The sequence below is a fragment of the Phacochoerus africanus genome, chromosome 6, assembly GCF_016906955.1.
Source record: "Phacochoerus africanus isolate WHEZ1 chromosome 6, ROS_Pafr_v1, whole genome shotgun sequence".
Classification (NCBI taxonomy): domain Eukaryota; kingdom Metazoa; phylum Chordata; class Mammalia; order Artiodactyla; family Suidae; genus Phacochoerus; species Phacochoerus africanus.
In genome coordinates this window covers 99,972,960-99,985,873 of record NC_062549.1, presented here as the reverse complement: position 1 = coordinate 99,985,873, position 12,914 = coordinate 99,972,960, and the positions used below count along the sequence as shown (strand labels likewise).

Genomic DNA, 12,914 nt, shown 5'->3' with positions numbered 1-12,914 from the left:
CATATCAACTTTAGCCACAAGGGGGGCAAACATCAGAACCAAGAGAGGATACAACTCTATTGTCTGCAAAAAAGGACACCACACCAAAAATCCACAAGATGAAAAGGCAGAGAATTATGACTCAGATAAGGGAGCAAGAAAAACAGCTAAGTGATCTGGAAATTATCAACCTCCATGAAAGATACTTTAGATAAATGGTAGTAAAGATGATTGATGATCTTGGAAATAAACTAGAGGCAAAGACTGATAAATTAAAAGAAACACTGAGCAAAGAAATACAAGATTTAAGGATTAAGCAAGTAGACATGCAAAATACAATAACCGAAATAAAAATTCATAAGAAGCAACCAATGGCAGAATACAGGAGGCAGAAGAATGAATTAGCAAGGTGGAGGACAGACTAGTGGAAATCACTGATGTGGAACAAAAGAGAGAAAAAAAAGACTGAAAAGAAATGAAGACAGTCTAAGAGAACTCTGGGACAACGTCAAATGCACCAACATCCATATTATAGGGGTGCCAGAAGGAGAAGAGAGAGAGAAAGGGCCAGAAAAAAAATCTGAAGAGATAGCAGTCAAAACCTTCCCTAACGTGGGAAAGGAATCACCCACTCAAATCTGGGAAGCACAACAAATACCATATAAAATAAACCCAAGGAGGAACACCCCAAGACACATGTTAATCAAACCAACCAAAAGACAAAGAAAAAATACTGAAAGCAGCTAGGGAAAAGAAACGCAAGGAAACCCCAATAAGGTCATCAGCAGATTTTTCAGCAGAAACTCTGCAGGCCAGAAGGGAGTGGCAAAATATATTTAAAATGATGAAAGGAAAAAAATCTCCAACCAAGGCAAGGCTCTCATTCAGATTTAAAGGAGAAATCAAAAGCTTTACAGACAAGCAAAAGCTAAGAGATTTCAGCACCACTAAACCCACTTTAACAACAAATACTAAAGGAACTCTTCTAGGTGTAAGGGAAAAGGCCACAACTAGAAACTAAAATATTACAAAGGCTCACCAGTTAAGGCATACATATAGTAAAGGCAGGAAATCATCCACACACAAATATCCTACCAAAATCAGAAATCATGAAAAGAGGAGGGTACAAATGCACGACACTAGAGATGCACTTGCAATTACAAGACCAACAACCTAAAACTATCTACAGACTCCTACATTAAAACTTCAGTGTAACTGCAAACCAAAAACCTACAACAGATACACAAATAAGAAAAAGCAATCCAAATACAACACTAAAGATAGTCATCAAACCACAAGAGAACAAGAGAAGAAAAAAGAGCAACAAAAAACAAATTCAACCAAATTCAAAACAGTTAATAAAATGGCAAAAAGAACATACTTATCGATAATTACCTTAAATGTAAATGGACTAAACGCCCCCAAACAAAAGACAAAGACTGGCTGAATGAACAGAAAACAAGACCCATATATATGCTATCTTCAAGAGACCCACTTCACTTTAAGGGACACATACAATTTGAAAGCAAAAGGATGGAAGAAAATATTCCACGCAAACAGGAATCAAAAGAAAGCTGGAGTAGCAATACTCGTATCAGACAAAATAGACCTTAAAATAAAGAATATTATAAGACAGAAAGAAGGATAGTACATAATAATCAAAGGATCAATCCAAGAAGAAGATATAACAATTGTAAATATATCTGCACCCAGTACAAGGTCACCTCAATAAAAGGCAAAATTGACAGTTAAAAGGAAAAATTGACAATAACACAATAATAGCACAGGACTTTAACACACCACTTACAGCAATGGACAGATCATCCAGACAGAAAATCAATAAGGATACACAGGCCCTAAATGACACATTAGACCAGATGGACTTAACAGATATTTATAGAACATTCCATCCAACACCATCAGAAGACACATTCTTTTCAAGCAGACATAGAACATTCTCTAGGATTGATCACATTCTGGGCCACAAATCAAGCCTTGGTAAACTTAAGAAAATTGAAATCACATCAAGCATCTTTTCTGACCACAACTGGAAATCAACAAGAAAAAAACTGCAAAAAACACAAACACATGGAGACTAAACAACAGGCTACTAAACAACCAATGGATCACTGAAAAACTCAAAGAGGAAATTAAAAAATACCTAGAAGTGTATCCCAAAACCTATGGGATATAGCAAAAGGAGTTCTAAGAGGGAAGTCTATAGCAATACGAGCTTACCACAAGAAACAAGAAAAAGCTCAAATAAACAACCAAATTTTACACCTAAAGCAACTAGTGAGAGAACAGACAAGACCTAAAGGTAACAGGATGAAAGAAATCATAAAGATCAGAGAATAAATAAATGAAATAGAAATGAAGAAAACCATAGAAAAAACTCAATAAAACTAAAACTGGTTCTTTGAAAAGATCAACAAAATTGATAAACCCTTAGACTCATCAAGAATTCAATAAAATCAGAAATGAAAAAGGAGAAGTAACAACGGACATGACAGAAATACAAAGGATCACTAGAGACTACTACAAGCAAATATATGCCAATAAAATGGATGGCTTAGAAGAAATGGACAAGTTCTTGGAAAAGTACAATCTTCCAAGACTAAACCAAGATGAAATAGAAAGATGAACGAACCAATCATAAACACTGAAATTGAAACTGTGATTTAAAAACTTCCAACAAATATAAGTCCAGAACCAGATGGCTTCACAGGTGAATTCTATCAAACATTTAGAGAAGAGCTAACACCTATTCTTTTGAAACTATTTCAAAAAACTGCTGAGGAAGGAACACTCCCAAACTCACATGAAACCACCATCACCCTGATACCAAAACTAGACAAAGATACCATGCAAAAAAGAGGAAATTATAGGCCAGTATCACTGATGAACATAAATGCAAAAATCCTCAACAGAATACTAGCAAACTGAATCCAACAATACATTAAAAGGATTGTACACCATGATCAAGTGGGATTTATCCTAGGGATGTGAGGATTTTCAATATTCACAAATCAGTCAGTGTGATACACCACATTAACAAAGTGAAGAATAAAAACCATATGATCTTCTCAATAGATGCAGAAAAAGCCTCAAAATTCAACACCCATTTCTGATAAAAACCCTCTGGAAAGTGGGCATTAAAAGGAACCTACCTCAACATGATAAAGGCTATACATGACAAACCCAGAGTTAACATCATTCTTAATAATGAAAAGCTGAAAGAATTCCCACAAAGATCAGGAACAAGACAAGGATATCAACTCTCACCACTACTGTTCAACATAGTTTTGGAAGTCCTAGCCAAAGCAGTCAGAGAAAAAAAGAAATAAAAGGAGTCCAAGTTGGAAAGAAGTAAAATTATCACTGTTTGCAGATGACATGATACTAAGTAAATCCTAAAGATGCTACCAGAAAACTGTTACAGCTCAACAATGAATTTGGTAAAGTTGCAGGATACAAAATTAATACACAGAAATCAGCTGCATTTCTTTTCTTTTTTTCTTTCTTTTTTTTTTTTTCCTTTTTAGGGTCGCACTTGTGGCATATGAAGTTTCCCAAGCTAAAGGTGGAATCAGAGCTGCAGCTGCCAGCCTACATCAAAGCCACACCAATGCCAGAGCTGAGCCGCATCTGCAAACTACACCACAGCTCATGGCAACACCAGATCCTTAACCCAGTGAGTGAGGCCAGGGATCAAACCCGCAACCTCATGGTTACTGGTCAGATTCATTTCCACTGCACTACAACAGGAACTTCTTGACTGTATATCTATATGCTAACAATGAAAGATCAGAAAGAGAAATTAGGGAAACAATCCCATTTACCATTGCATCAAAAAGAATAAAATACCTAGGAATAAACCTACCTAGAGACAAAAGACCTGTACTCTGAAAACTATAAGATGCTGATGAAAGAAATCAAAGATGACACAAATAGATGGAAAGATATACCATGCTCTTGGATGGAAGAATCAATATCATCAAAGTGACTATACTACCCAAGGCAATCTACAGATGCAATGCAATCCCTATCAAATTACCAAGGACATTTTTCACAGAACTCGAACAATATACATTAAAGTTTGTTTGGAGGCACAAAAGACTCAGAATACCCAAAGCCATCCTGAGGGGAAAAAAAAAAATCAAACTGGAGGAATCAGGCTCCCTGACTTCAGACTATACTACAAAGCTACAGTCGTCAAAACAATATGGTCCTGGCACAAAAACAGAAATACAGATCAGTGGAACAGGATAGAAAGCCCAGAATTAAACCCATGCACCTACAGTCAACTAATAAGGAGGCAAGAATATACAATGGAGAAAGGATAGTCCCTTCAATAAGTGGTGCTGGGAAAACTGGACAGCTACATGTAAAAGAATGAAATTAGAACACTAACACCAAAAATAAACTCAAAATGGATTAAAAACCTAAAGACCAGATATTATAAAACTCTTAAAAGGAAAACATAGGCCAAACACTCTCTGACATCAACCACAGCAATACCTTCTCAAGTCCACCTTCTAGAGTAATGACAATAAAAACAAAAATAAACAAATGGGACCCAAGTTTCTGCACAGCAAAGAAAACCCTAAACAAAATGAAAAGACAACCCACAGAGTGGGAGAAAATACTTGCAAATGAAGCAACTGACAAGGGATTCATCTCCAAAATTTATAAACACCTCCTGCAACTCAATACCAAAAAAGCAAACGACCCCATCAAGAAATGGGCAGAAGACCTAACAGACAATTCTCCAAAGAAGACATACAGATGGACAAAAAAACACACGAAAGGATGTTCAATATCACAAATTATTAGAGAAATGCAAATCTAAACTACTATGAGGTACTACCTTACACCAGCCAGAATGACCATCATCAAAAAGTCTACAAAGAGGAAGTTCCCATTATGGCTCAGTGGGTTAAGATACCAACTAGTATCCATGAGGATGTGGGTTCGATCCCTGGCCTCGCTCAGTGGGTTAAGGATCCATTGTTACTGTGAGCTTGGTGTGGGTCACAGGCAAGGCTCAGGTCCCACATTGCTTTGGCTGTGGTGTAGGCTGGTGACTGCAGCTCTGATTTGATCCCCAGCCTGGAAACTTCCATATGCCACGGGTGCCGGTCCTATAAAGGAAAAAAAAAAGTCTACAAACAATAAATGCTGGAGAGGGTGTGAAGAAAAGGGAACCCTATTACACTATTGGTGGGAATGTAAATTGGTGTAACCACTATGGAAAAGAGTATGGAGATTCCTCAAAAAACTAAAAACAGAATCACCATTTGATCCAGCAATTCCGCTCCTGGGCATCTATCCAGAGAAAAGCATGACTTGAAAAGATGTACTCCAATATTCATTGCAGCACTCTATACAATAGCCAAGACATAGAAACAACATAAATGCCCATCAACAGAGGAGTGGATAAAGAAGATGTGGTATATATACACAATGGAATATTACTAAGCCATAAAAAGGAATGAAATAATGGCATTTGCAGCAACATGGATGGACCTAGAAATTATCATGCTAAGTGAAATTAGGCAGTGAGACACCTACCTCATACGCTATCACTTACATGTAGAATCCAAAAAATGGATACAGTGAACTTCTCTGAAGAACAGATACTGACTCATAGACTTTGAAAAACTTATGGTTTCCAAAGGAGACAGAATAGAGGATGGGGAGATGGGCTGGGGGTTGGGATGGAAATGCTATAAAACTGAGTTGTGATGATTGTTGTACAAGTATAAATGTAATAAAAATCATTGCGTTAACAAAAAAAAAAGTATCAACTGTCCCCAAATTTATATTAGACCAATGCACTTCCAATCAAAATTCCAGTGGGATGGGAGAGAGGTCAGAAACTGACAAATTGCATTTAAAATTCATTTGGAAGGGTAAGAGAGGCACCCAAAAATTTTGAAAAGGAATAATAACGAAGAGGACTTTCACTAATAGATATCAGATCATACTATAAATTCACAGAAAGTAAATCAGTAAGGCATAGGAACACACAAATAAAAATTAAACCACAATGAGAGAATGCAGACACAAATGAACATGAAAGTATATATTAAAGGTAACATCTCAAATCATACAGATTATTCAATAAATGATACTGAAAATAACTATATACTCATAGAGGGTGGTGCTGGATCCTTAACTCAAAAAATGCACAAGAATAATACCACTCACTACCAGAGGTATGGGCAAAAAAATACAAGCCAGGCCAGAAATCTCTCCTGGGAGTTAAGAGATGCACATATCCTCTGGGATGAAAGCTTTCTAACAGTCTTAAAAACTTGGAACTACCACTCGTCATCTCTTTTGACATCAGGATAACATACTGATTGACCATCTAGATCTATCTAAGGACATCTAAGTTACATCAGTGGTTCTCAATATTGCCCCCACACAGCAATTTAGCAATCCATGGAGATGGTTTTGCTAGTTACAATAAATGGAGTAGTACCATTCATATTTAGTAGCTAGGAAAGAGCAGTGCCAGTCACCCTGCAAGAATGGGAGGACAGCCAGGACCAACAAGAAACTGTCCTCCAACATGCATAATTCTTCAAAGTCCTCCCTGGACATTCGCTTAGGGAAAACTGTCTATAAGTAACTGAGCGTAAACTCTATTCTACACATAAACACAAAGTATTTTAAACTTGGTTTTAATATATATTAAATTTTCTAGGAATTCAACTATTGTGAAAATCAAGGAAAAATTATTCATCCTTCCACTCCCAGCACTTTCCCAGGAACTATTCTGGAAAATCCTAACCCTAGCTATGCTGTTTGTGGTAGATAACAGGTCAATATTACACTCTTGCACTATCTGCCTTTGTAACTACCACGTTCTTTTTAAAAAATTATAGACATTTGGGAGTTCCCGTTGTGGCGCAGTGGTTAATGAATCCGACTAGGAACCATGAGGTTGCGGGTTCGGTCCCTGCCCTTGCTCAGTGGGTTAACGATCCGGTGTTGCCGTGAGCTGTGGTGTAGATTGCAGACGCAGCTCGGATCCAGCGTTGCTGTGGCTCTGGTGTAGGCCGGTGGCTACAGCTCCGATTAGACCCCTAGCCTGGGAACCTCCATATGCCGCGGGAGCGGCCCAAGAAATAGCAACAACAACAACAAAAAGACAAAAAAAAAATTATAGACATTTATTCCTTTAGTTGAAAAACCTATACAAATCATCAAAATACACGGTTTAAGATTTTTTTTTTGTCTTTTGTCTTTTGTCTTTTAGGGCCGCACCCGCAGCATATGGAGGTTCCTGGGCTAGGGGTCTATTCGGAGCTGTTGCTGTTGACCTGTGCCAGAGCCACAGCAATGCTAGATCCGAGCTGCGTCTGCGACCTACACCACAGCTCAGGGCAATGCCGGATCCTTAATCCAATGAGCAAGGCCAGGGATTGAACCCACAACCTCATGCCTAGGCAGAGAGTAGTACCCCCAGTCAAACTCAGAAATAAAGAAAAAGGATCAGGTTTGGAAAAAAAGAGTTGCGTTTCCATTTATGTGAATTTGCAGTATCTACAGAGCATCCAAATAGAAATATCTAACAAGAAGTCGTATATTCAAGATTTAAATTAGGGAGAGGAGTTCCCGTCATGGCACAGCGGAAACGAATCCGACTAGGAACCACAAGATTGCGGGTTTGATCCCTGGCCTCAGTCACTGGGTTAAGGATCCGGCGTTGCCATGATCTGTGGTGTAGGTCACAGACATGGCTCAGATCTGGTGTTGCTATGGCTCTGGCATGGGCCAGCAGCAACAGCTCCGATTAGACCCTTAGTCTGGGAACCTCCATATGCCACGGGTGCAGCCCTAAAAAGATAAAAAAGACAAAATAAAAACAAAAAAACTTAGGGAGAAAGGTCAAAAAGAAATACACATTTGGGAGTCTTTATTACACAGGTAATTATTAGAACTGTGAGAGAACCTGAGAATGGTCAGAAAGAGCTTATAATGCAGTAGTTCTCAACCAGAGACCATTTTGCTTCCCCAGGGGATATTTGGCAGTATCTGGAGACATTTTTGGTTGTTATAACTTGGGGAGGAAGGGGAGTGTTTACTGCATTCAGTAGGTAGAGGCCAGGGATGCTGCTAAACATCCTACAACTTGGAGGAGAGCCACACATATCAAAGAATTATCCAACCAAAATGTCAATGGTCCCAAAGTTAAGAAACCTTGTTGAAGGGTAAGAGGAAAAGCAAAATAAAGGAAACACCTTAGGAGAACAAATATTTAGAAATAGTATTCACAAAAAGGAAAAGCCAAAAACTATGTAAATCAAGAAAATATACTATAACAGAAGTCAGAGAAACAGAGAATTTCAAAAGAAAAGAAAAAGACCAAAAGTGTTGAATTCAGTGAAGTGGACCCATACAACAAAGATTTTAAAGTACCCACTTGGTATGCAACTAGAATAGAAGGTCACCAGGGATTTTAGTGAGAAGAGGGCCAGACTATAATAGCACAGGAATAACGAGATGAGAAAGTACACAAAGTAAATGTTGACTCCTCTTGTGAAACCTTATAGAAAGGGGGAAGGAAATACCATTAGGCAGTAATTTAAACAGTGGTTCTCCACTCTGGCTACAATCAGAATAACCTGGAGAACTTTTAAAAATTACCAATGCTTAATATGATAATTTCTAGGTCCATCCATGTTGCTGCAAATGGCATTATTTCATTCTTTTTTGTGGCTGAGTAATTGCATACATATACCAACCACATCTTGAGTGTTCCTCTGTCAAGAGCTATTTAAGGTGCCACCTTATCTTGGTTATTGTAAAGAGTGCTGCAGTGAACACTGGGGTGTGTACATCTTTTTGAATTAGTTTTCTCCTTACATATGCCCAGATGTGGGACTGCTGGGTCATATGGTAGTTCTACATTTAGTTGTTTAAGGAACCTATAAATCTACTATACCCCAATTTAAAAAAATTTTTTTGGAGTTCCAGTAGTGGCGCAGTGGTTAACGAATCTGACTAGGAGCCATAAGGCTGCAGGTTCAATCCCTGGCCTTGCTCAGTGGGATCCAGCGTTGCCGTGAGCTGTGGTGTAGGCCGGTGGCTACAGCTCCAATTAGACCCCTACCTAGCCTGGGAACCTCCATATGCCGTGGGAGCAGCCCTAGAAAAGGCAAAAAGACCAAAAAAAAAAATTTTAAGTGTACCTGTGGCAGGAAAAAAAAAATTACCCATGCATGGACCTCACTCAGAATAATTAAATCAGAATCCCTGGGGGCAGGGGCCCAAGTATCCGTACTTTTAAAAATATCCTCAGCAGCATTAATGCTCAGCCAATATTAAAAACTACAGAGCAAAGGGGTTGGGGGTATAGGGAGACAATGGGGCAGGGAGAAGTAAAGGCATAAAAGGAGCGAGGAGAAGAAAATGAATGAAAAAAATCCCGGAAGAAATCAGTAAGGAATAGGTATATGGGCTGATGGAGCTGCTTTGGAAAAAACAAAAGGATACCCCATCTCAGGAGACTGGAAGGAAAAATAAACATTGATGTAGAAGAAGTTGGGCACAGGGTTTAGAGCGTTCATGCCCAAGGTCCCAATTTTTATAATGAAGAAAACAATAACCTGCTGAGAACCAGCTACTAGATAGGAAATCTGGAGAGTGAAATCTGGCGGTAACAGTTTAAAATATTTGCAGAGGGAAATGCAATTAAAAAACTAATAAAAAAGTACTGATAGTTTGGCAGAGATTAAATGCCCTTTACCAGTTGCTGGGGCACCAATGGGCTCATTTATATGATTTTCCTCCAGCAGTATTTAGCCATCCCTGAGAGAAGGAGCGTGGAAAAGTGGACCATAGCACTGATCCAAAACTGGCAGGTTAGTGGATAGTAGGGGAAAAAAAAAAAAGAGCACAGGAGGTAAAAGTTTAGATGAACTATAATTAAGGAGTTCAATAACGGAGTCCAGATCAGGTAGTAAAGAGAAAGTAATCTACATGCTGTTGAACTGGCACAGCACATAGTGGATTTACCTCTAAGCACAGTAAGTTATTAAAAGTCTAAGATTTCATTGGCTTTTGTCCTAGACAATCCCATTAAATCTGATTTCCCATATCCCACAACTGCCCTAAGAAAGACTATCTGCAACTAACTCTGAAATTTATCAAACTTAAGATGAACGAATGGACGAATCAATGGATAGATATGATAAAGTAAGTATACTACAGTTAAATATTAACAGTAAAAGGTGGGGTACGCTCTAGAACAGCAGAATCTGATAGGACTTTCATGATGGAAATGCTTATTACCAGTGCTATGAAATATGGTGTCTATCCACTACTTTGGCTACTGAGCCCTTGAAAAGTGCAAGTGTGACTGATGCATTTTGAGTCTTATTAACTTTTAATAACTTAAATTGATATGACCACAGGTGGCTAGTGGCTGCTCTATCAGATAGTGCAGCACTAGACTCATATATGCCTGGGTTCGAGTCCTAGATCCGCACTGATCCAAGTTACCTTACTTCTCTGAGTCTCAGTTTATGCTTATATAAAATGAGAATAGCAACAGCAGCTACTATTTTATACGGATTAAATGAGATAAGCAGATAAAACATGAAGCACAATACGACAAACACTTAAAAATTTAATTTTTATTAGTCCTACTAAATGGGATCCATAAGATCTGTTTTGCTCGCCAGTGTATCCCTAGTATCTAGTACAAGTGTCCCAGCATAAAAGACACTCAATAAATATTTGTTGCATGAATGTTCTTGCAGTCACAAGACTCTATATTACTACTAAATTTCATATTAAGTCCATTGCCCCAATCTACTGAGGTCTTTTTGAATCCTAATATCATCCAGTGTATCTGATATCCTTTTCAGTATCTTTTGATAAACATAACACCTATATATTAATCTGAAATAATAATAAAAATGTTAACCAGAGACCTATATCATTAGTTTTATCATCCTTCAGTTTATCATCATTCATAAACTGGTACTAGTTGAATAGAGACATTCAATTTGGCTTCGTTTTCATTCTATATATCCCCATCTTGTCCACAAAGGCAGTAAGTATGAATACCTTATAAAGATTAGATTATGTCAATATGTCCTTCATTGAAATTACCCTTAAAAAGAACTTAAATAACAACTTTGTACTTACCTTTCAAAAGCTGGGGATCTATCAGGACGAGTACTTCCTCGAGATCTGTATCTCTGAGTCATTGACAGCCGCGGAGGCCGACTTGGTCCCCAGAAGTCAGTGTGAGTTTGGTGACCCCTCTCACTGGCTCTATTATCTTGGTCCAGTAGACTGCTACTTAGAAAGGGTCTAAAATCTTGGAAAAACATCGTGGGGTCCAAATGGTCCCAGAACTAGGAAAAAACAGAAATAAACCACATTACTAGTTTCAAGAAAAGATGAAAAAGGAAGAAGAAATATTGAAAATAGAGAGGAATAACTTTCAGTAGATCCAAATTAAAGAAGCGTATGCTTCTCCAATTTCATAGAGGAGAAAAGAGAAGTCTTTCAAGTGCATGCACATAGAGGAAAATTTATATACCAAGAAACTTAATTTCCTTCAAACAGAAACAAGCCAGTGGCTGGACCCTTGACAGTGAGTTCATACTCACATGCCTCTGACCAGTTTTCCATACTCAAATTAAAAACATAAGCCAAAGGTGATCATGGACTTCTGTCCTAGGCAAAATCAATCACTTAGATCAACATTACAACTTTGCGTTTTTGTCACAGTGACATCTACATTTCCACTATAGAATAATGTAAAATTTAAATAAAATGGAGGTATTTATTACACACTCATAAAGGAGGAAAAAAAAAAAGCATCACCATAGAACAAAGACAGAGATCTATAAAGTACTTCTCTTGACTTATAGAAGGTGCACCAAAAAGGGGCACTGTCAAAGCTATGCCAAAGCAGTGCAAAAATGTCTGATAAGACCACTCTGTTGTACACACTTTTTCTAATAGAGTGATGGTGGGGGTGTTTGTTAGGCTTGGCCAAGGAATCACTAGACACAGAGTAAATGGAAAAAAAAAAAAAAAATCACCTCTGAAATCACTGAAATTTGATCTGTACCATCAGGTATTTCAAGAGTTTCATAAAACACTACTTATTCCACTCCATCCAATCAAATACATAATCCTGATCACATCCTAGTATTTCCATTTTGTTTCAAAGTGTAAATCAAACAGAAAAACTTATTACTTAATATAACTTAATAATAGGGACATAACATAGTCAGCACATGACCTTACATCTTAAAATGCTCATAGCTCCTCCACTCCAGACAGATCCTTTCTTTCAGAGACCCTACTAACAATAGCTTCCTCTAGAAACACTCAGAGGAAGGGTTAGCAGCCCAGTTGCATATTAAGCTGAGCTGATTCCAGACCATCTCTAGTCTCAATCTACTTTCCAATAACTTGTCAAATCAATTCTCTAAATTAAGGGACTTGTTTAGGTTTGTCAATAATGTTATCGTTTGCTAACTTTTTCCAGTTTTTAATTTGCTTCTTGATTTTCAAAGATGTTTCCTTCTTTTTTAATTATAAAGGACACAATAAATGTTATTATCAAATGTAAGTAGAGAACATAAAATATAAAGTGCAATACAGCCTCCATTCACTCAGCTGTGATTAATCCCAACCCCTAATTCTAATGCTCCACCTAGAAGTTAAATTTGGTATGTAGAATTCCAGATCTTTTTTTTTTTTTTGAGAGGGAACTTTTTAATTTTGTTATTTACTCTTGTGTCTTTTTATTTTTTACTACTTTGTTGTTGTTTTGCTATACCGTGAGGTCACAGCTGTTATTCCACTAATAGAAACTGACTGGACAGAGACAGTAGTGAACAAACTATAATGACTAGAAATACACAGAGAAAGAAACAGTGAAAAGACTTAAT

General features: G+C 37.7%; 1 protein-coding gene across 2 annotated transcripts in view; it reads right to left on the bottom strand.

The window, feature by feature from the left end:
• Nucleotides 1-12,914, bottom strand: part of RNF115 (ring finger protein 115) — a 78,096-nt gene that overhangs the window by 23,390 nt on the left and 41,792 nt on the right. For both annotated transcript variants that reach the window (XM_047784830.1, XM_047784831.1), the window contains one exon: nucleotides 11,149-11,360. In XM_047784830.1, the coding sequence (XP_047640786.1) occupies nucleotides 11,149-11,360 (212 nt within the window). The remainder of the gene's footprint in view (nucleotides 1-11,148; nucleotides 11,361-12,914) is intronic.